This window comes from Drosophila novamexicana, unplaced genomic scaffold, assembly GCF_003285875.2.
Source record: "Drosophila novamexicana strain 15010-1031.04,08,12 unplaced genomic scaffold, DnovRS2.1 tig00000308-arrow-arrow-pilon, whole genome shotgun sequence".
In the NCBI taxonomy this organism is placed as follows: Eukaryota; Metazoa; Arthropoda; class Insecta; order Diptera; family Drosophilidae; genus Drosophila; species Drosophila novamexicana.
The window spans coordinates 1,199,991-1,224,256 of NW_020824799.1; the positions used below are offsets into that span (position 1 = coordinate 1,199,991).

The 24,266-nt window shown below is 38.7% G+C and overlaps 1 protein-coding gene and 1 long non-coding RNA gene across 3 annotated transcripts; both read left to right on the forward strand.

Annotated features, from left to right (window-relative positions):
* The first annotated feature begins 6,108 nt into the window (after nt 1-6,108).
* Nucleotides 6,109-24,214, forward strand: LOC115759627 (bumetanide-sensitive sodium-(potassium)-chloride cotransporter). 2 transcript variants are annotated; one of them, XM_030700614.1, is made up of 10 exons: nt 6,109-6,866; nt 13,652-13,745; nt 20,604-20,991; nt 21,058-21,291; nt 21,363-22,414; nt 22,478-22,719; nt 22,789-23,231; nt 23,294-23,405; nt 23,474-23,747; nt 23,815-24,214. In XM_030700614.1, exons 1-10 carry the CDS (start codon nt 6,577-6,579, stop codon nt 23,929-23,931), a joined length of 3,246 nt encoding a protein of 1,081 aa, XP_030556474.1. In that variant the 5' UTR covers nt 6,109-6,576; the 3' UTR covers nt 23,932-24,214. The 2 variants fall into 2 exon arrangements, with proteins under 2 accessions (XP_030556474.1, XP_030556475.1); XM_030700615.1 differs by lacking the exon at nt 6,109-6,866 and adding an exon at nt 13,511-13,585.
* LOC115759629 lies at nt 14,713-16,616 on the forward strand. The gene is made up of 3 exons (XR_004017540.1): nt 14,713-14,990; nt 15,091-15,172; nt 15,293-16,616. It is a non-coding gene; the product is annotated as an uncharacterized LOC115759629 (long non-coding RNA).
* Nucleotides 24,215-24,266: the final 52 nt, after the last annotated feature.

The following is a 24,266-nucleotide window of genomic DNA, read 5'->3' on the forward strand; positions in this document are numbered from 1 at the left end:
AGTAAAACTTGAAAAAAAAAGTACTGAAGTGAGATGAATTAACTGAGTTGAGCGCAGAAATCAGCAGAAATACCAGGCGCCAAGTCCCAGGTCCAGATTGCAATGTGACTGTGTGGGGAATGGATCAGCATACAACTAGTTAGCTCAATTGACAAATTGAAAGCTGAAAATGATATAACAAACGTGTATGCAGCAAGTGCTGAGCATGATTCAAGAATTTGATTTCAATACTTCAACATTACTTGCAGAAAATTTTATTTAAATTTTACACTTATCCTTTTCGATATTATGGCAACTTGTTAAGACTTTGTAGACTTGAAGTTGAGCTGCAGCTAAGCTCAATAATCCCTTAGGAAAGTACAACCAAAGTTGGGATACCCCTAGCATTTGGGATTCTTATGAGTACTCACGAGCACTTACGAGTACTTACGAGTACCTACGAGTACTCAGATGGTGCTTAGCTCATTTTTGATTACTTCCCTGTGCTCTCCGGATGTCCGAGTGACGTAGGCAATGCATAAATGAAAAATATGTTATGTAAAAAATTTACAATTAGTATTAAACAAATAAAGAAAATTTATATATAGTTATAAAATATATAAAATACAATCACAGACATTATTGAAAAGGATTGCAAAATGTATGCAAAACAGACTACAGAATACCTAAAACAAAAGAGTGTTAATAACATTTGAACTTTCTTATAGTAAATACGTGCACAAACACACACACACACACACACACACTAACATAAACACACCTTCCTGGGCCTGGGAAATGCGCTCATGATTTACATCGATGCTTAGAGTCCGATCTCTGTACAATTTTCAGGTCTTAAATAGGTCTTAAATAAAAAAAGTACATAAATACTAAATGAAAATGTTGTTCCAATATATTATCTATATTTTGTAAATGAATAGAAACACTGATAAAAAGAAAAACTCATTCGGCTTATGACATTGGGAGAATATGTAAGCGAAATTTTAGGAATCTAAGTCTTCATTAATGCAGGCCGAAAGTCGGACGGACATGACATGACAAGAGACTTTCTTATCATGAATATATATACTTTATGAATATATATACTTTTTACGCAGGAAACATTTTTATGTTTCCTTCCCTTTGTCTCACCCATTTTTAATGGGTTCAGCGCAGCAAATTAAAAAAAAAATATATTACTTATAAATAATCTAAGCAATTGCCTTCTTATCCAACTGAGCATAATTGACTAAGATTCTGGTTAAAAAATGACTTGCTCTGTTGAAAATTGTCAGGTGCCAATGGCAATTTTCACTTTCAGGCAGCATTGTTATTATTATTATTGAAGTCCAGGCAACGTTGGCAGACTCAACTGTTCTAATCTTTGCCTAACCACTTAACAGGCTGCCAGATATCTGGACAGACTCCTAAGTGGCTGCATAAACATCCCTTGATTGGAGAGGAATCTAATTCACAAGCCAATTGACGTCAGGCATTCGCATTTGGGTCCCCGATCGGAGACAAAGGTTCTGCATTGTCGAAGCGATTGTATCTAGATACTTGTCGATCTGGGCGGATATAACGCATCGACTGGCGCCAAATTAAAACCTTTTTAAAGTGGTATAAAGCAGTTCATTAAATTGATAATCAAGTTTTCGTTTTCGCCCAAAATAAAGGCAGCTAATTGATAGATGCACGCGACCCCGAAACCAAACCCCTTTCCCCTTTCATTAATGTTGCAAGATTGTCTCCAAGTCGTCCAAAGCATATCTAGATATAGATATTGGTATATTCGTAGTGTAACAAGTCCATTAATTAGCAGTTGTACACTGTTATACGCTGTTATACGCTGTTATACAATACAATACAACTCTTAAGCATTTGATTGCCGAAACCAAACCCCTTTCCCCTTTCATTAATGTTGCAAGATCGTCTCCAAGTGTCCGACTCATATCTATATGTAGATATTGGTATATTCGTATTGTTACAGGTCCATTAATTAGCAGTTGTACACTGTTATACACTGTTATACGCTGTTATACAATACAATACAACTGTTGAGCATTTCATTTGCGTTGTAAAATAATCAATTTGTCTGTTTCACGAATTGTTTACACTATTTATTAGACGAATTTGTCCCTAGGCCAGGTAGATACAGCGCCCACGTGGGTCTAAATGTGTTTCGGACCCGTGCCTGTAAAAAGGTGCTAATCACTGAATGTCAATTAAACCGCTTGCAACAGGTTTGGATTGGTTGCGCTTACCTTGATTTCCATAGAAGGTGAACAGCAATAGATTCAAGTCTTATCAGAAAACGTTATCTCTCAGAATTTGTATGATAAGCCCATCGATTGGAACCTATCCCAAGAACGATTGTGAGATATTTTCACCTGTAGGGATTTTCGGCTAATGAAGACCTTAAGCAATATCCCGTTAATCAATAGTGTATTTCAATCGTTGATTAGTTTCCTTGAAAATATATCTAAAACGAAAGCGTATCTCAATTAAACTTATGTTTACAGTGCCATAACAATAATAAAACGCTTACCTACATATTGATAAAATGAAAAAGAAACAAAACAATAATGCTGAAATCCATAGTGATCGACGGGGGATACCCTGTAATCAGGAATGATTTAGCCATTATATGGAAAAACAACATTTGGTATCTTTAAAAAGAACATATTGATAAAATGAAAAACAAACAAAACAATAATGCTGAAATCCATAGTGATCGACGGGGGATACCCTGTAATCAGGAATGATATGGAAAAACAACATTTAGTATCTTTAAAAATAACATATTGATAAAATGAAAAACAAACAAAACAATAATGCTGAAAATCACAGTGATCGACCAGGAGGATACCCTGTAATCGGAAATGATTTTGACATTACCAACTAGACATTCGTATATCAAATATGGAATAACAACATTTAGTTATTATTTTTTAGTTAGATTTCAAACAAAATACAATTAAGTTGGCTAAATAAATACAAATATCTTTTTGCAAATGAATAGTTCAATATATTTCGAGAAATTCAAATCTGTTATTAGCAAAACAATGAAAAACTTTCCAAAAGGCTTGAATATTTGCTTATCAGTCCGTTTTACAGTATTTGTTATACTGAGTCGAGTAAATTTTTATTGATTACAGGGTATAAAAGTGACTGAAAATCAAAGCAAAATTCCAATTATACAGCAATTCAAGTTTTATTGCTAGCCGCTCATAAACAAATTAAGTTTATTTCTTTCAACCAAATAAGAAGGCGAAAAGGAATATTCCGCGTGTCATCTTTGAGGCCAAAAATGAAAGAGAACAACCTCTCGAACTCGACTATCTGCACAGTCAGAACCACAAATTGAGGCAGATTAACAACTGATGAGCGAATTGGGGCCAACAATTGAATTATGGCAGCAAAAATAAACCATAAGGCACTCGCCTGGCGTCTAGAATCATATATACATATGGTATTTAGCTATATATATAGAGCCTAAATTACATATGGCCATTGAAAACATACGAGTTTACTAAACTATGCAATAAATTTGGGAATATTAGTTTTTATGGCGTCTCAAGTCGAATGCATAGGAAGAAATTTAAATCGAATGAAAATTATAAACAATGTGTAAACTATTAATAATTAGCATGGGAAATTGTCCAAATACGAAAGCCAACTGAGTGTGAGAAATACGTCGTAAATGTACACACACACACACACACACACCTATTTACCCATATATATAAAAATATAAACTCATTATTATATTCATAAAAATTTAGGACTCTCGATTTTAGTGTTATTGGGCTTATATTCCATTGTTAGGTAAATGCATTGTAAATGCAATTATTGCACTTAAAGAATAGTTAACCAAAACAACCATAAAGGCAACGAAAATGTTCAAACCTAATGCTGATCAAAACGTGGATATAATTAACAATTTTTGCTGTAGTTTGATGTATCTGCAGCAACTAGTTATTACATGAGCATAGCAACAGGCATTTGCGAAAAGCTGGCTTTGATAATGAAACACGAAATAATCATGTTTTTAGATGTCAATGCGAAACGAAAGTCTATTCGCCGAAACCTTTAATACACTTTAAGCTCTTTAGTACGGCTACAGTGTAGATAATTAAGTGCGTTCTACAGTGCGTATGAGCAATCCATGGACAACTTGAACTGCATTTGGATTAGTCTACTACTCCAGAACGTGCAGGCAAAACCAAAGATAAGATACGCCAATTCTCTGCAAATCTGCACAGAAATAACCAAACATTCGTGTTACGATAAGATCTGTCCGTGTAAAAGTTTTGAGCTAAGTACATTTCAGGTTCGTTAACCTGACGTGTTCGAGTAATGCAAAACCAAACACGAATTCTAAATTGCATTATTAAAACTAGTTGTGGGACTCATTTCACAAAAGGGTTGACAACTTGTTTATGTATGAAACTGTGGGAAAATTAGCCTTAAATGACGTTGAAATATTGCAATACAAACAAGTAAGAGGTTTTAGTCGGGAGCTGCCGTCTAGGGGATACCCTGAACCCTCTTCATCCAACATCAAATGCATATATATATATTCTATTTTAAAAGCAATATGTCAGGTTTGGTGACTCTAGCTCTTATTATTTACCGAAATTGCTCAAAAAACAGGATATCGATATCGATTTTTATCGATTGCTTGGAAACTGAGTAAGTTATCGATTATCGAAAACAAACTCGATCTGCGCAGGCACTAGGAGCACCTACATCTAAAATTTCTCTAGTTCTTGTAGGTTCTGAGATCCATGCTTTTATACATACGGACGGACGGCCAGACAGACAAACAGACAGGCGGACATGGCTAGATCGACTCGGCTATTGATGCTGATCAAGAATATATATACTTTATGGGGTCGGAGATGCTTCCTTCTGCCTCTTACATACCTTTGGATTTTGCACAAATACAATATACCCTTATACCCATTTTAAATGGGTTCAGGGTATAAACAGAAGCCCAGTTGTACAGCACGTACTGCAACTGCAAAGAGAGTTGTGGCCAACAGTTTCGGCCAGAAGCTGCTATAGTACAGCAGCAATAATTTTAAGCATGTCAACGTCTTTCGACGCACAGTCGGTTGTGGCTTTAGTCGGTTCCGATCGGTGGTCGGAAACATGAGCGAAGAGTGACTCTGATATAATTAAGCAGCAGCAGCAGCAGCAACTCTTTGCTGGTTTTGTTTGAAGTGTAACTGCTTTTTGGCTCTGCTGGCAACAAGTCAGCCAGTCAGCGAGCCAGCCAATCAAACCAGATAAAACCGATTTTAATTCGATTAAAGGGGTTTTCGCTACGCTCTTTGGCCAGGTTGTGGTTGTTGTTGCTGTTGTTGTTGCAGTCTGGGTAGTAAAGATGTTATGAGCTGGTGTGTGTGCGATAGTGTTAGTGCGATTCGCGTCACATTGTTACGAATTAAGTAAACAAAAGAAACGAGCTAATAGCAGCCTTAAGCACCTCAAAGAGGAAATTCTTAATAAACCGCAATAAATTATGCACAGAGAACCAAATTCGAGAGGCGTCAGTGTTAAATTAACAAAATGGCGTTACAATTAGCACTGTTAACATTGCGCCGAAAATACCACAAAAATACCAACGGCCAGCAGGTCCTAGCATGCAAGCGTGTGAATATACATATATGCTAGAAAGACAAATGCTGGTCACACTACATGACGGTTGCTGTTAATGTAAATTACATACTGTATTGTTGGTTTTAAAGGACTTTACTTTTATTCGCTGTGAGATTAACACGCTGCGGCTGCTAGCTGTTGTTGCATGCTCTTAACAGAGAGAGAGCGGCAACGCCACTGTTACTATTTTCCACATATGCAGGCCTGTGCGTTTGTGTGGGTGCGCGTGTGTGTTGAAAATGAGCAGGCAGCAAGCAAACAAACACTTGTTGAAAACTCACCACACTCACTCTCGCACGTTCGCACACACGCGCACTGCGCGTTATTCTTACGCTATACGTATTTGATTGGTGGCGTTAATCAAGCGAAAGCCGCAGCAGCAAACAGTCAGAATGGTGTCCATAATCGAAATGCCATAATAATCCAGCGGCAAACACTTGACAACGCTCAAACGACGTGCGACAGCCAGCGCGTTAAGTTGTAAGCTGTAAACGGCGCGTACAGCATTTTGTTAAAGCTAAATAACGTCAAGCGTTTCGTTAACGTCGTACTTCCCCTATGCGTAACAAGATTTAGTAGTTGGAATGCTAAGCGTTAAATATATGCCAGCATTTCGCATTGGCTGTTAAACGTTGCTGAAACTTCGTCGTGTGCACGTCATTGACGCTCCGTCCGGCTTCGTTTATACGAAATATACGATAACAGATAACGCCGTGCCGCAAACTCAAAGCTGGGCACACTCTTCACTCAAAGGTCCTGCTGGGCCCCTAAGTGCAATGCAAATGTGCGCGCTGAACAACATCAATCATTTATTTTAACGCGATAAAAAGTTGCACATAACAAGTGTTGAACCCACAAAAAAATACAAATAAAAAACCCCAAAAAAGTTCAGTTGATTCACCAGCAACAACAACAACAACATCCATAAAAATGGCAGATCGCTTTCAGATCTCAAAGGTTAATGGCAGTGCCAATGTCAATGCCGCCTTCGACGCGGAACCCGGTTGCGCCAACAACAATGCAGCCTCTGCGGAGCACCCCCCAAATGGTCCCGCCACAATTGTTGCAGACGGCGGCCACGCCCACGACAATCATCTGCAGCCCAAAGCAGCAGAGGGCGGCGAGAATCGTCGCACCTCGCGCCTGTCCTTTCGCGGCTTTGGCCAATTCCTGCGCAAATCCGACGCCGAGCGCAAGTTCAGCCTGGCGCAGCTAACCAAGTGAGTGCCACAGAATATCCATTTACTAATTATGAAAAAGCGCATCGAAATATTTTGCATTATTTTAGTTCAAGTCATGCATTTGCCATTTGTAATGCTTGAAAAATGTTTTCAAATCTCCGAACGGTTTAATGCCCCGTGTCAATTTTAATGCCCAGAAATATCAGAGTGTTTTTTATACCCTGAACCCATTAAAAATGGGTATAAGGGTATATTGTATTTGTGCAAAATGCAAATGTATGTAACAGGCAGAAGGAAGTATCTCCGACCCCATAAAGTATATATATTCTTGATCAGCATCAATAGCCGAGTCGATCTAGCCATGTCCGCCTGTCTGTTTGTCTGTCTGGCCGTCCGTCCGTATGTATAAAAGCATGGATCTCAGAACCTACAAGAACTAGAGAAATTTTAGATGTAGGTGCTCCTAGTGCCTGCGCAGATCGAGTTTGTTTTCGATAATCGATAACTTACTCAGTTTCCAAACAATCGATAAAAATCGATATCGATATCCTGTTTTTTGAGCTATTTCGGTAAATAATAAGAGCTAGAGTCACCAAACTTGACACATAGCTTCTAAAATAGAATATATATATCCATTTGATGTTGGGTTGGGAAGAGGGTTCAGGGTATCCCCTAGTCGGGAGCTCTCGACTGGAACCTCTTACTTGTTTTTTTTTTTGCGTATACAAAAACACTTTGGAGCACTTAGAAACAATAAACGATTTTTGCTCAAATTTATTTTGCAATTGTTTCTATTTCTCTTAATTGAACTGCATTTGCATAAAGGGGAAAATGTTTTTTACTGTTTTTGCTTAAGCCGAAAAGGAAGTCTGTTGTTTTTTTATTCGAATCTCACGAATGGAAATGGAAATAAAATTTCCACATCTTCAAATATTGTTAAGCCAAAAACTTGTTGATAATCTTTGTGATGATTCGGCAAGTTGAACTTTCGTATAAGCCATAAATTGAAGCCCTGGTATCTACGATACGATTATAAGTATATGGTATTATAGCTTGATAAACATAAAATGATTAAATTTTATTTATTTGCATAGATTTTTATTGCCAAGAATTTAATCAATTTCATTGAGTGCGATTCAGTTGAGCTAAATCATGCGAAAGTCGATTAGTATATTTAAATATTAATTGTCTCTTTTTTTTTTTTTAATTTATTTATTATAGTTTTCTATGTGTTTCTATAATTTATATAAATACGATTTGCATGCCAGGGTTATATTTCGTTTAATGTTGCCCTTAAACCTGAAGTCTGAATATAAAATATTTAAATTTAAACGTGAAAGAAAGGCTATCTTTGGCACGCCGAACATCTAATACCCTTGCAGACCCAAGCTTTTCATAATGCTTATAGTGCTTTGCCCGTATCTAAGAAGCGCAGGGAAAATAGTTAATAAAGGTTCTTAATCAAAAACCTAGTTTTCGACTGAGCGTTTCTATGGCAGCTATATGATATAGTGGTCCGATATTGACGGAATTTTGGATATATATGAGACGCATAGTAAAAGTAAAAATGCCGAGTTTAAGATATCTTGATAAACAAAAAAGTTTTTCATACAAGAAGCTACTTTTCGACCGATCATTCCTATAGCAGCTATATGATATAGTAGTCCGATCCAGCTGGTTCCGATGTACTGCTTGCAACAGAAAGAGGCATTTCTGCAAAGTTTCATAACAATAGCCTTAAAACTGAGAGACTAGTTCGCATCGAAACAGACAGACAGACAGGCGGACATATATCGACTCGGCTGTTGATACTGATCAGGAATATATATACTTTATGGGGTCGGAGATGTCTCCTTCTATGCGTTACACATTTCACGACAAAATTATAATACCCTCTGGAAGGGTATAACAAATACAAGGCGACAAAGAGAGCGCAAAAATGCATTCAAACGAAGCGTAAATTGTTAACTGAGTGCAAAATGTTGCCAAAAAAAAAAAAATGCGAAATCAAACAAATAAATAAAGTAACAGTGAGAAAAAGGCATGAATGTTTTTATTTGTAAAACTAAAATCAAGGTTACTTGACCTTTTTTTTTTTTTTTATTATTATAATCACGTACTCGAAACAAAAACTCCAATTGTTTTTTGTTTTTCTTTAGAAGAAGAGACGACCTGTAAATTGAAAATCGCATATCAGAGTGTAAAAATCGGCAGAAGTTGGCCTTATATAGTAGGAAACACGTGATATGGATATGGGAAATGGTCTGGGATGGGTTGGCAAAACATTGTCGATAAGAAAGGCAACATTATTAAATTGTTGCTTTAATGGGCTTGGAAATTGTTGAGAGTTTGGCAGAGACATGAGCTCGACTATCTAAATTATAGGTTATACGTTAGATAGATGTGAGAATAAACAAAATTAATTCAGGTTTTCTTTAGGCTTCTAGAGGTGAGCAACTCGGCAGCGATCGCATATAAGATTTCTATGGAAATATATTAAAAAGGTTAACTTTAAATGAGCCGATTTATATTTGAAGTGTGGCTAGAGTGCTCTTGTTGGGCGTGACCGACGAGGAGATACCCTCTAGCCAAAGCTCTAGGCTTTAACTTTAGAAATGATCTTATGTCAATTTTGAGGGGGAACGAGAGGAGACATTCAGAAAGTGATTCACTCTCAATCTGTGTGTACTATTCGAAAGCCTACGAGTCATGTGTATTCAACTCTTCCAATCTTCGAACTGAGGCTCAAATCGATATTTATCGATATTGTGAAAATGGTAGAAATATCGAATTTGCATTTGTATTCTCCATATGATATACAAGAATGCAAATTTAAACAAGACAAACTCAGCTCAACCTCAGCTCATCCTCCTGTTCAAGAATACCCATATATTTTATGCAGTCGAAGATGCCATCTGCTGCCTTAAATTTGAGCATACACCCTTTAACAAGTTTTTGAATGGGTTCAGAGTGCACGCAAGAATGTTAATGTAAGCACAAGACAGGTCATAAGGTCAGCATTTCGAGCCGCGGCTCAAGATGACATTAATCAAATCAACAGAAATTAGCACAAATTTCAGTTGGTTTCCTATTGATGCAAGTCGTGTGCTTTCGCAAGAACAAAATATGAGAAAACTGACAAAATAGAATTCAATTACCAAGAAGCCGTTCAAATTTTGTAAATTGAAATGTGGACGTAAATTCGATTTTGAAAACTTTGCGAACAGGGCAAACAAGTTGCATCAGCGTCCAGTTGCAAAGCAATATAAAACTGAGAAACTGTGAAACTGTGAAACTGTGAAACTGTGAAACTGGGAAACTCAAATGGCAACTAGTTTTCAAAGTCGAGCACTTTATTGTTGTTTTTGTGCCCGATTAAAACGTCGACACCTTGCATTCATATTTAATTGGAAAAATCCAAGCAATTTGTACCACACACACAAATAACTCTCAGCGAGATGCGTTTGTTTTGATTCAGTTTGGCAGCAGCTCTGATGACTTCTGTGTGACAACAACAAATTAGTCATTGGCAGATACCAAGAGCTGTGTGTGATATCATGCCCGAGCCGTAGACATCGGCTCCTAAACGAACTCAATTGATCGGACAGACAGCGGGCATCAGGGAGGGATGGGAACTGAGCTGGGACTGAGTTGTGTCTGGCGCTGGGCCTGCACAATTCCTCTTCAATTGTACAACTAAATTATACTAGCTAAATCTCAACGAAACCGCCGCACAACCAATAGATCAATACCCACAAATACACACACACACACACGCACACACAAAATGCAATAGGAATTGTTTATATTGTATCTTTTGGATGCGAGAAGGCGCCTCTGTCGCTGCCTCTGTCGCTGTCGCTGTCTGCCAGCTGAATTGAACATTAAGAAATCAAATGAATAACCAAAGAATATTGTCTTAACTTTTTCGAATTACAGCCCTCGTTAGTGTTTTTATTTCTTTCATATCATTCTCCCATTCGAATCTTTCTTACATGCACAGCCGTAAAACGCATCTCATGAGCTATTTATACCCTGAACCCATTAAAAATGGGTATAAGGGTATATTGTATTTGTGCAAAATGCAAATGTATGTAACAGGCAGAAGGAAGCATCTCCGACCCCATAAAGTATATATATTCTTGATCAGCATCAATAGCCGAGTCGATCTAGCCATGTCCGTCTGTCTGTCCGTCTGTCTGTCCGTCCGTCCGTCTGTCCTTCTGTCCGTATGTATGAACGCAAGGAGCTAGAGACTTGAAGTGTAGGTGCTCCTAGTTCCTGCGCAGATCGAGTTTGTTTTCGATAATCGATAACTTACTCCGTTTCCAAGCAATCGATAAAAATCGATATCGATATCCTGTTTTTTGGGCAATTTTGGTAAATAATAAGAGCTAGGGTCACCAAACCTAACATATAGCTTCTAAAATAGAATATATAAGTATATCCATTTGATGTTGGGTTGGGAAGAGGGTTCAGGGTATCCCCTAGTCGGGAGCTCCCGACTAGAACCTCTTATTTGTTTAACTATGTTTTCTTAAAGAAACTTTCAAAATAAATACGTGAATGTATAAAAGAATTAAGGCTTTTTTTTATTCCGAAAGAAAGTGGAATACAACGAAGGCGTTTAAAACTTTAAAACTGCAAAACTTAAACTGAATATTGCCAAGAAATATTGAAAATATAAAAAGTAAGATTTTCGTGTTAGACAGCCAGCCTTAAAACAAGTTTCTATTATATTTTTCAATTTCCGTCTCATATTATTTTAATTTATCATATTTTATTTCCAATCTATGCTTTATACTCTATAAAGTAAACTATTATTGGAACTCTATTAATTTTTTTTAGGCTTTCAGTTTTTAAATTATTTAAGCATACCCTCAACCAATCCAGTTTACTCAAAAAACAGCTGAGCTAAGTTTACAAACGAATCAGAATCTTTTTCAAGGTATTTTGGCTTTAAACAAAAAAACAACAACGAAAATTGGGCCCATACAATTGGATATATCCAAGCATACTAGATAGATGCCAATTTTGGGTAATAATCAAATTTAGCCCGTAAGGTCTATATGAAAATATGTACCACATGCCATATTTACAGAAGAGCGGGCAATTATAAAATAAAATGTTTCAACCAAAACCTGGTAACAAAGCGAACCTGAAGACACGAAGTTGCAAGCCGTTTACTTACTTTTATTAAGAGTCGATAGGTCGATGATTTGAAATGAATATAAAATTCGTTTGGACACTCAAAATTTACCTATTTCCGAAATTGTTCAACACTAGTTTGATTCACTTTCAGACATAAGTCACAGCCATTTAAGCGTTTCCTATAAGGAATCTTTGATTTATCTAAAATTTACCAACTGAAATAGAATTTCAGACTTTTATGCAAAAAGTATGCAACATAAAAATTATATTCTCTGTGACAAAAATGACAAGAAAAAAAAACATTTTGAGAATCATTGCTGGGCATCTTTAAAAGACACGTAGAATTGAAGGTCTTCAGCCAATTAATCTCTCTTTTATAATCAACTTATTTATGTTTATGCTCTTGTTTAAGACTTTTCTGTAGAATCAGCTGCATTATTATTTATTTGATATCTTTTAATAAGACTAAAATAAAATATAAAAAAAATAAATAAATAAGAAAAAACTGAGAAACAGGATTAACTAAAAATATCGCCATATAGAATTACAAACATATAATTAAATAATAAAATTATAAATAATTCTATGCGCTTATTTGTTATGATTCGCCCTCCGTACGTCCTTGAGGGCTGCCACAGGCCGATCTGGCGATCCCAATTTCTGTTTTTCGGCTTTCAATGCATTTTTTGCCTTTTTTATACTCTTGAGGAGAGTATTAGAATTCGCCATGAAATGTGTAACGCAGAGGAGCAGACGCCTCCGACGCCATAAAGTATATATATATTCCTGATTAGCATAAACAGACGATTTGATATAGCCATGTCCATCTGTCCGTCTCTCAGGCTCCCAGTTTTAAAGCTATCTTTTTGAACTGGAACTAGCCGGAGCGAGCCACTATATCATATAGCTGTGGTAGAAACGATCAGTTCTAAAGTTGGTTCTGCAATGGAAACCATTTTTTTATACTAAGATAACTTCACTTTCATTACTATCCTCATATATATGCCAAATCTTATCAATATCGGATCCCGATATCATATAGCTGATGTAGGAAAAATCGGTGGAATAGTGGGATCTTATGTGGTAAAATACTCTGTTCTTAAGGTAAATGTCTACAAGTGTATTAAATCTTCGGCGTGTCGAAGATATTCTTAGTTTCTTGTATCAAGCTATCTTTGGCTGTGGAATTGCTGTTTCTGTTTTCATTTCCAATCAGTAAATATACATAATCGAATAGAAATAATAATACAACATGCAAAGAGCCTGCACGTCTCAGTGGGCGAACCAGACAGAAACAGATCAACAAGCAGTGCAACAAAAAAAAAAAGAAATAGTATAAAAGCAAGGGCGATTTTTCATCAACTTATGAGTGTTTGCTCCCTGCCCCAACTTGGCCTTCCCCTTGGGCACCTTGACCAATCGTTTTTCTCAATTCTGCGTGTTTTATTATTATTATTTTTGTTTTTCAATTTTGTATTTTATTGTTGTTTTTTTGCATTTCCATCGAGCATGTTTTTTGCGGCACTCTAGTTGGTCTTTGTGCCTCGCTAGCTGCGGGCTACATTCATGCTGCCCGAGGCGATGTTAGTCCTAATGCCGTTTCATCAGTATGAAAATCCTTAGCTCTTCCATTGCGCAAACAATACTAATCGGATATTGTACTTCCTTTACAGGGAATCGCTGCCGCGCTTGGATAACTATCGCATCTCTATGCGAAACTTGAAACGACCCTCAATTGGCGAACTTCAGGGCGAGGCAGCAGATCAGGTAAGTCTTGACTCCGTTTACTCAAAGTGCTGACAATTGGAATTGTAATTGAAAACAAGCATTCAATTTTCATCTGTTTACGCAAAATCCGCTCACATGAGTGAATTTATTATTGCATTGAAAGTGTGAAAGTGTGGTTTCTTCGGCAAGAGTACGGCTCTTCTTCATCAGGATATTTAGGAAGCCCCTCCTATTATCAGACTTCCCTTACATTGCCGAATTATCATCATCATTATCATTATCATTATCATTATTAATATTATTATTATTATATTTATATTTATTATTATTATTATTATTATTATTATTATTATTGTGATTATTGTTATTATTATTATTATCATTATAAAATATTATTATTATTATTATTATTATTATTATTATTATTATTATAATTATTATTACTATTATTATTATTATTATTTTTATTTTATTATCATTATCATTATTTTTATAATTTTCATTATTATTATTATTATTATTATTATCATTATTTTGTCATTATCATTACTATTGTTATTATTATTTATTATTGTTATACATATTATTATTAATAAATATATACATATACTCCTTTTATGAGTATAATGTTGACTAGATATTTGTATAGCTTTTTTCACCAATTTCCACCCTTTTTCCAACTGTTTTTAATAACAAATGTGTCAACTATATAAATTATATAATCAGCTAACTTTTTACATAAGAAGCAGGACATTAGAAGAAATAGTTTACATATAATTCACAATATATACCGGCTACTAATATGATTAGCTATATGCATTATGGTTTAAAATGTTCAAGTGTATCGTGAGTATTTTTAATGAGCATGTGCTACATGCATCAACATTCCTACAACAATTCGTTTTGCTTGAATAATATTATTGTAATATACAGCAATGAGTCGATGCGAGGTTTGCTTTTTGAAATGAAACTCATGCTGTTTTACCGAACACTCTAAGCCCTTTAGTGCCGTGCCATAATCTGTGCTGTCCATTTCCATCGCCATCTGCATCTGTTTATGTGTATTCAAAAACATTTCAAGTGCCCAACCAATAAACAAAGCAAATCATAATATACACACGAATATATACTTGGTAGAAGCCCAAACTAAATTCGGCAAGAAATCAAAAATCAAAATTGTGTTGCTTTCCATATTCGTATGCTGGCAGCTGAGCATATATTATGTACAAACAAGTAAAAGTGCACTAAGCGAGAGTGCTGAACTAGCTGATACCCTGTACACAGGTACTGACAAGCATACAAAATATTTACAAATATATTCATTGATATATTAAAATTTCCATCGATCTAATCATTGATTTACATCAATTTCTTATCGTGGAAGAGGACATCCTGTGCATGGCTTGGAAATACCCTTTAGGCCAGTTCAAAATATGTTGGGTATTTAGTCGGCGTATTTTATAAGTGTATGTACATTATTTATTAAGACGATTGCTTTATTTATTTACTTGAACAATTTTCACATTTCTCATTTTCAATGTGCTCTCCATGACGTATACGCAATGTTATTTCTTGCACTTATCTAGGGGCCAACAGATTTGTGCGTGTAAACAATTCACAATGATGACGTTACGGCTCGTTCAACGCTATCTACGTCGAGTATTTTGCGTGTACACCTTTGCCAAGGGCACACCCTCGCCCTGGAACGCCTTATCATTCAATTAAGAGTAGCTGAGTAGCTCGAAGACCCTCCGGCTACTTAGTCAGAGTTCTAGTTTTTATGCTTATCGCAGCCAAAGCCGTAAACTTTATGCGGCTATTGCGGCTTGTGTATTACACATTTCTCGCATATTGTTTAATTAATTCGCTGCTCGGTCCACTACGGGCTACTGTGGCGCTTAGTGGGACAGCGTCAACGCGGCGTATAATAGATATCATAAAAATTGCATTACAGCGCCGCGCACTCATTAAGGGAATACCAATGAAATCGTCACATAAACTATAATTGGCAGCGTGCCTTAAAGTCTGTGTCCCAGACAAGCTGCAATAGTAGTTATTACGGCAGATAACGAATTTAAGTGAGACTAGCAAAGCATTATAGAACTAACACATGTCCGAATAGCAGATGCTGATAAATAATGAACAGTTAATGGGATCAACTTGATTGGAAATCTATTTGAGCCTAACGAATGCCATTCGCCAAAGGAAAACCATTAAATACTCTTGCAAAAGGTATTAAGGTTGATGTATCCATCATTAAATCAATAACTCTGCTTGCATCGGCAACAGCTTGAAACATTTACAATTTTTTCGATTTCAAACTGTCAGAAATTGTGATGTCTGTTAAAAATCGAGTTGCCAGATGCTTGAAAAAAATGCACTAATGATAAAAAATAGTACTACGGTCACACTCTCTCTCTGTTAATAAAATCTACGAAAGATTTATATCAAAAACCTATTCAATTGAATTGCCGCAGATAAAGAATAATTTAAGAATGTGCCTGAAAAGCTGATTCCTTTCAGCAAAAGCATATCAACTAAATTGAAACTAAATCTTTCATTAGAGCAGCCAGAGATTAATATTGTAGACAGTTATATTAAGCATAGCTAGACGATTGTAAAGTAACTCTCATCTTTTTGCAATATTATTAAGTTAAGTTAAGTTTTTTCAAACAAGATTCGACCCATTGCCAAGATATATCCATTACAGTTCTATGCAAAAAATTGACTTTAGATACAAAATTTAGTGAGATCTTTAAGCAAAACACAGTCATTATCAGTTCATTTTTATATTAAACTCAATTTTACCTATAACTAAAAAGATGAACCACAATTATTTTACAACTCAATATAAATTGTTGAAGAAGGGAAAAAGCTCCTGAATCGTAATCAAGGTGTTAATATGAATGTTTTATGAATCTAGACAGGCAATATAAAGCCTTAAGTAGATATTCATGTACTCAGTATACTGTGCAGCGAACCCACCGCCCCCCCCCCCCCCCCTCCTCACACTTCAACAAGCGTCTTGAAAGATGACACCAATAAGAGCCTTGAAGCCAAATTAATTGTCAACACAATGACTGGAGCCATGCAGGGCCACAAGGATATTGTTCCATCTATACCGCAGCGTTAACCCCCGCACGCTTGATAACAACAAGGAGCAGTGCAATAACAACAATTAGAACGCAACGCACGAGTCGGTCAACACACGCGCGGACAAGTCTCACAAATGCACAGGGCGTATCATTAAAATTGACAGCAGCAGCAGCCGACAGATGGCGCTGTCGTTGCCATCGATCGATTGTTAGCGCATAACGTTCTAATGCGACCAATAAGAAGAGTGTTAAAGCTGCTGCTCGTCAAACTCAACAAACACCCCACACCCCACACCCCACATGTACGCACACTATTCAATGCGTGTGTGTGTGCGTGTGTGTAGCACGTCTAAAATGCTGACAGTTTGTCAGCTCGATAAGCATTCACTTGAAAAATTGTTTACACACAACTTTCAATGAATTAAAAAACGCGCCAGACCACTAGAAAAGTGCCAAAAATTAAATGAAAAAAAAAAAAACAAAATATAAATTAAAAATAATCATAACAGTTCAAAGCACTTTTTGACACATTTTTAATAACACTTTTACAGCTCTCAAGTGGACACAATTTGTCATCATTTGGGTTTATCCTATGACGTTATCAATCGACGCTATCGATGTTAATAAGTATGCCCTAGCCAACAGTTGCTTAATAAACAGTTTAGCGGCTCTTAGTTAATACCAAAATCTGAGAAGCTGTAAATTAGAATGATTTGACGAGAATCATAAATAACAAATGCGCCAGGATTCAGAACTTGACAAAGCAGAACTTGGCACAGCAGAACTTGACTGTACAATAGACCCTACGAATGGTATAAAACCTATCAGATACAATGGCACAAGCAATTGGAATATACATTTCGAGTGCTTCGGTAAATGTTCGAGAATAGTTTCGGCTGGTACCACGCTGCGTATGAGCATTATTTGGCAGTTGTGTTTACATCATCGACAGCGCCTTTGGCGCATTTGGATCGACTCGTGCGACCGACATTTTCCATTTTCCATTTTGTATTTTTCTATTTTTCATTTGAGTTGCGCCCCCCCCCCCCCCCCCCCCCCTGCTGCACATGCCGGGCATTGTACAATTTACAATTCTAATTTGCAATTCATTTCAAAAGAGTCTTTGCTATTTATACAACATTTATCGATTCTTTTATGCGAATTCGCCGCTGCTGCTGTTTATTTAGCGCATTTCTCGAATCGTTTAACCATGCAAAACAACAATATTTTCATTGTTCTCGTCATTCACATAGATTCTAATAGGCACACTTCTAACGCCACAAAGGTCTAAGGCCCCTAAGGTCTCGAGCTCTAGGTTAAGCACAGTTGGCAAATATGAAAAACAAGGACTCCCGCTATAACTCAGAGTTTCGTGGAGGAGCTGACATCAGATAAGACGAGTTTGTAAGAAACTGCTAATTATCCTAGGATGTAGCTTAATAAGACCATGTGTAACAGGGTTATCAAGAGTTTGTGTATCTAGTTCTAGTCATATCCGTCTATCTTTATAGAAAGAAGACAGAGATTTGTAATTTGAATTGACAATTTTGAAGGTTAAGCTAAATTTAATATGCAGACTCTGTGTATAATATACACAGATGCAAAATATTTCACTTTTCTTAAGGTAAATCAGTAAATCAGAATCAAATCGAAATTCACTCCTTCAGTAAATCCACCATTCCAGGTGGAACCATTCTTTTCTTTCTAATGTTGTTTGCCACTTCAAATACTCACTTATTACTTAACGTAGAGCCGTAAATAATTTTAATTTAAATATAATAACTAGCTGTAAGTTGTCTTAAGGCATTTCTGATATCGGCCCTTAACTGATATGTATCCTCTTTTTTGTCTATAAATTTCCCGCTCTCAATCAGCTGTCGAATGGCTGCCACTTCAGACTTATTCCATATACATATTTATATATCTATCCCGCATGGCGCAATTCAAATTCCAATTGCAATTCCAATTCCGATTCCGTGTACGCATGGCTTGTGTGCAAAAACAAAAAGAAGAAAAACGAAAAGGAAAAACAAATTTCCACGCTTGGGCAAGTGGCAAACGAAATGCGCCTTTAACTAAACTAAATTAAATTGGCCCGGCCAGCGAGCATACAAACAAGCCAGTTGCCAGTCTCCCTGTCTGTCTGTCTGTCTGTCCATGTAATATGGATGTCCAGCTGGTTGTCGGGGCTAGCTCCCTGTGGGTGTGTTTAAGTGTGCTTGAGTGTGTGTACGTGTGCGTGTGTGTATCTGTCTAGCTGCCCCGCCGCTGAGCGCCGCCAAAAATGTGTAAACAATCAACATTGACCACCCATGGGGCCAGTCTAGGGCCAGGAGCCGTGCCGGGCTCTACTCAGCTCCAGGCTGAGTCAGTAACCAACTGCTCGGGACTGCTCCGAAGGGGTGTGTACGTTGTCCAACGCTGTCACACAATGCCGCGGCGTGTCCTGCCAGTCAGTCCTCCAGAGTGCCGAGTCACATTTTAAAAACATTCAATTATGTTGGCAAACAATAAAATAGATGATCTGCTGTCTGTCAGGCACAGCTCGCTGTACTGCGAAATATGTCGACCAAAATGTATTAATTTGTCACCATTGTAAATGGACTCGGCCAACAAATTTGTCATTTCACTTGTCCGATTTTTTGTTTTCTATTTGAAAAGTCGCAATAACTTCATTTCTCTCTACAATCAAATGATATCACAGATATTAATTTACAAAAAAGTAAAGACAGTTTTTCATTTTCTTGTACCAGAAATCGAGTTTCTAAGAATTCTTTTCCATTTCATAAAACACATAATTTGTGCAAAAAGAGTTAAAAACCTTATGAATACTTTGAATATTTGATATGAGTATTTGAATATTCGTATCCAGCCGCACTTCTTTTAAATAGATACTCAGAGTACTTTCTCCACCTAAATAGATACTCATAACGGCTGATTACTCTTTTAGCTCGACAAACAATTCAATTAGCACAAATTTTAATGTATATTAATTTCCATATGGCAATCAGAAATTCACAGGAATTTTATTGACTTTAATTCAGATGCCGCTTTGGTAACACACGATTTTTAGCATAGCTATAAAATCTACACGAGTTCCATTTACATGCAACTTGACTTGGTGTTAATTGAAAAATGGTACAATAAATTCATCAAGTGCGCAAATACCCTGTACTCAGGTATTTAAATTTAGACCTAGATATAGATATACGATATACTTATTTAATAAAGAGCAAAAGGGAAAATTCGTACTGCTATATTCTTTTAATTTCTAGATAAATTCTTTTGATCTAACTGTAAATTGATTTATAAATCTAAAAATGAAATTTCAAAGAGAGAAATAAACAAAGTAAGAGCCAGAGTGTTAAGTAGAGTGCGACTCAGAGCAACAATAATTGTTATCAGCAAAACTTGTTAAATATAAATCAAAGCATAAAATTCATGAGAATCGCATAGTAAGGCAATGTTGAAAAATACAGATAAATGTGCAGCTCAGCGGTGAAGTCAAAAAAACATAAAGTGAACTAGGTCTGTGTTTGACATAAGGGAGCGTACCCAGTGGGTATTACCCGGCCTTACCAGGTCCAAGTTTTTAACACTTCACTTTTCACTCTTGCTAAAACCTATCCAGCTTCAGCCACACTTGAATTGAAACAGAAAAGCAATTGCAACTTAAAATTAATAAATGTATATAATAAATCATATTAAATTGTTTAAATTTTAAAGATCAGATACAATACACAATAATCATAACGTATTGCTTAACAAGCTATTTTCCATTGTTCTGTTTCATCATCCGTAGAGCATCACGATACCAGATGCTGCGGAGCCGGAACCAACTGGTGGTAACATCAAGCTGGGATGGATTGTCGGCGTGCTCATACCATGCCTGCTCAACATTTGGGGCGTTATGCTCTTCCTGCGCCTCAGCTGGGTGGTCGCCGAGTCCGGCATTATGTGGTCGTTAATTATAATCGCCATCTCGACGGTGGTCTGCGTCATAACCACGCTCTCGTTGTCGGCCATTAGTACGAACGGGGAGGTGAAGGGTGGCGGCGTCTATTTCATTATATCCCGCTCGCTGGGCCCGGAATTTGGCGCCTCCGTCGGAGTTGTTTTTGCGTTCGCCAACGCGGTCTCCGCCTCAATGAACACAATTGGTTTCTGCGAATCGCTAAATGTGCTGCTGAGTGAGTAGCTTGACTCCTCCCGTCCCACCGTAATGAATGCATTTGAACATGCCTTAATTATTGCAGAGAACAACGGGCTAATTATCGTGGACAACGGCATCAACGATATTCGCATTGTAGGCTCCATTACGGTCCTGGTCTTGATCCTGATCTGCTGCGTGGGCATGGAATGGGAGACCAAGGCGCAGAATTTCCTCATCGTCACCATCGTCCTGGCCATATTTAATTTCCTGATTGGCGCTGCGATCGGACCGCGCGACGACGAAACGCTTATATCCAAGGGATTTGTGGGCTTCTCCTGTAAGTTGAAATGGGATGAGCTCCGCAAGGACTCGCTGCTAGCGCTGTGTCTCAATTGAATCATTTAACAGGGTCCACCTTTAAGGAGAACTTTGTCTCGGACTATCGCTACGCCGAGGGCGTTAACCACGACTTCTTCAGCGTGTTTGCCATCTTCTTTCCGAGCGTGACGGGCATCCAGGCGGGCGCCAACATCTGCGGCGACCTCAAGGATGCTGGCGCTGCCATACCGAAGGGCACATTCTGGGCCCTACTCATTTCCATGACATCCTATGCATTGTTTGTGCTGTTCGCGGGCGGCGCGGCAGTGCGCGATGCCTCCGGCTTTCCCCAGGACCTGGTCAATGGCAGCATTGTGCCCTCGGAGCTGCCCTGCATGCACGACGGCAGCTGCACCTGGGGTCTCTTCAACTCCTACGAGATGATGCAACTGATGTCGCTCTGGGGGCCGCTCATCTATGCCGGCTGCTTTGCGGCCACGCTGAGCACGGCTCTAACGAATTTGTTGTCTGTGCCGCGACTGGTTCAGGCTCTGGGCATCGATCAGATCTATCCGGGTCTCATTTACTTCTCGAAGCCCTACGGCAAACATGGCGAGCCCTATCGCGGCTATGTGCTGACCTATTTCATCTCGACGAGCTTCCTGCTGATTGGCGAACTGAATCTAATAGCGCCGCTCATCTCCACCTTCTACCTGGCCTCGTATGCCCTCATCAACTTTTGTACGTTTCACGCGGCCTTCGTCAAGCCCCTCGGCTGGCGTCCCACCTTCAAGTACTACAACGCCTGGATAAGTCTGTTCGGGTTTGCGATGTGCGTGGCCATCATGTTCCTTATCAATTATGTGGCCGCCATTCTGACCTTCGGCATCATCTTTGCGCTCTATCTGGTAGTCATGTACCGCAAGCCGGATGCCAACTGGGGCTCCACCACGCAGGCGCAGCAGTACAAGGCCGCCTTAATGGCCGTGCATCGTTTGCAGAACGTCTCGGATCATGTCAAGAACTATCATCCCCAAGTGCTAGTACTCGCCGGAGATCCAAAAACCCGCCCGCCGCTCGTCGACTTTGGCTATCTGCTGACCAAGAACAACTCCCTCATGTTTGTGGGCAACATAATACCGGTAGGTGTCCGTCTAAATCATGTCTATATCATTTGGTTAATCGATGGAATAAATATATTTTAGGTACGCGTTGGCTATAAGAATCGCCTGAATCTGCTGAAGGATGGCCAAAAGTATTTGGACGCGCGCAAAATCAAAGCTTTTTACAATGTGATCGACGGCTTTAGCATCGAGGATGGGATCAATGCATTGATCAAGACCACGGGCTTTGGCAAAATGTCGCCCAACATTGTGCTCGTGGGCTATAAGCCGGACTGGAACAGTTGCCGCAAGGAGGAGGTGGAGAGCTACTTTGCCATTTTGCAGTAAGAAACCAAAAAAAGTATATGATGTTGCAGCAACACCTTGAATCCTAACTACCCTCACTCTTGCAGCAACGCCTTTTCGCAGCGCATGGGCGTGGCATTGCTGCGGCTGCCCAACGGCCTGGACTTCTCGGAGCTAACGCCCGAGGTGACGATGCCCGAAGGCAACTTGGGCCACTTGCAGACGGCCAACGCCCAAGGCTTTGCCAACGAGCTGCTGCCCGCAGCGAATGCTGCCTCCGAGCTGCTGCACATCGACTCGAACTTGAACCTGGCCAGCATGGATAGCCCCAGTCCCAACGCCTCGTTCACCATGCCACAACAGGCGCCCATGCCCAACATGCAGCGCGGTGCCCGCAGCTACAAAGTCAACAATAGCGACGCCGCCGCCATTACCTACCACACTAAAGGTGGCTCCGAGGTGCCAAAGACTATTCTGGACGCGATGACCATATTCACACGCAAACAGGCCAAGAGCACCATCGATGTCTTCTGGCTGTACGATGACGGCGGTAAGTTCAACAATATTATTTACCTTCTTTGGACTTTGATGAATGTGTTTGCCAATTGTCAGGTCTGACTATTTTGCTACCCTACATCATCTCGATGCGTTCGCATTGGCAGAACTGCAAGCTGCGCGTTTTTACCATGTGCCATGGCAAGGACGAGGAGCAGGAGGAGAAGAGGTAAGCTGGGCCAGACAAATGCAAGTCCTTAAACAAATTTATATATATATATTCCTTTTGTTTTACAGCATGGCCAGTCTTCTGACCAAATTCCGCATCAAATACTCAGAGCTAATTATGCTCAAGGGCGTCCAAGACCAGCCACGTCATGATACGATACTCAAGCACAAACGGCTCATCGAGCCCTTCCGTCGCAGTGCCCGCAACGAGTTTGGCATCACAGACGAGGAGCTGCACAGCATGGCGGAGAAGACGCAGCGGCAGCTGCGCATCCACGAGCTGGTCGTCAAGCACTCATCGAACGCCTCGCTGGTGGTCATGTCCCTGCCTATGCCGCGAAAGGTGTGTATGCAGACTAAACATATTCCTGACTTTATTCCTACATACATTATCATTATCTTAATTGCAGGAGGCAATTTCGGCGCCGCTTTACATGTCGTGGCTGGAAATGCTAACGTCAGATATAAAGTGCCCCGTGGCGCTGGCACGCGGCAACCAGACGCCGGTGCTGACACTCTACTCTTAAGGCCAAGCCAACGTTTCCAGTTCGAGTACAATTTAGTATTATTAGCGTTTAGGCGTTCAAGTTCCGCGTAGCCACCCACCTACGGAATATGTACTTTTTATATAAAACACGAAGCAACTCCTAAAACACAATCCCCAAACACAACTTGATAGTCCTTAGAGCGTACATTATAGCCATAGCTTTTAAGTTGATGACGAACAATACTGCGCGTATATGAATATTGTCTAAATATAATGACTAATAATAAACACAACTACAATTTGTGGTATCTAATCCAGTTAAAGAACTTCAGCAAATCTTCATTGTGGTCAGCGGTCAACGTACTTTGAACTTTA

Coding starts and splice junctions, on each gene's coding strand:
- LOC115759627 (XM_030700614.1), top strand. CDS start 6,577: ATGGCAGATCGCTTTCAGATCTCAAAGGTTAATGGCAGTGCCAATGTC. Junction 22,415..22,477: donor TTGTGGGCAACATAATACCG/GTAGGTGTCCGT, acceptor AATATATTTTAG/GTACGCGTTGGCTATAAGAA. Junction 23,232..23,293: donor CTGGCTGTACGATGACGGCG/GTAAGTTCAACA, acceptor GCCAATTGTCAG/GTCTGACTATTTTGCTACCC.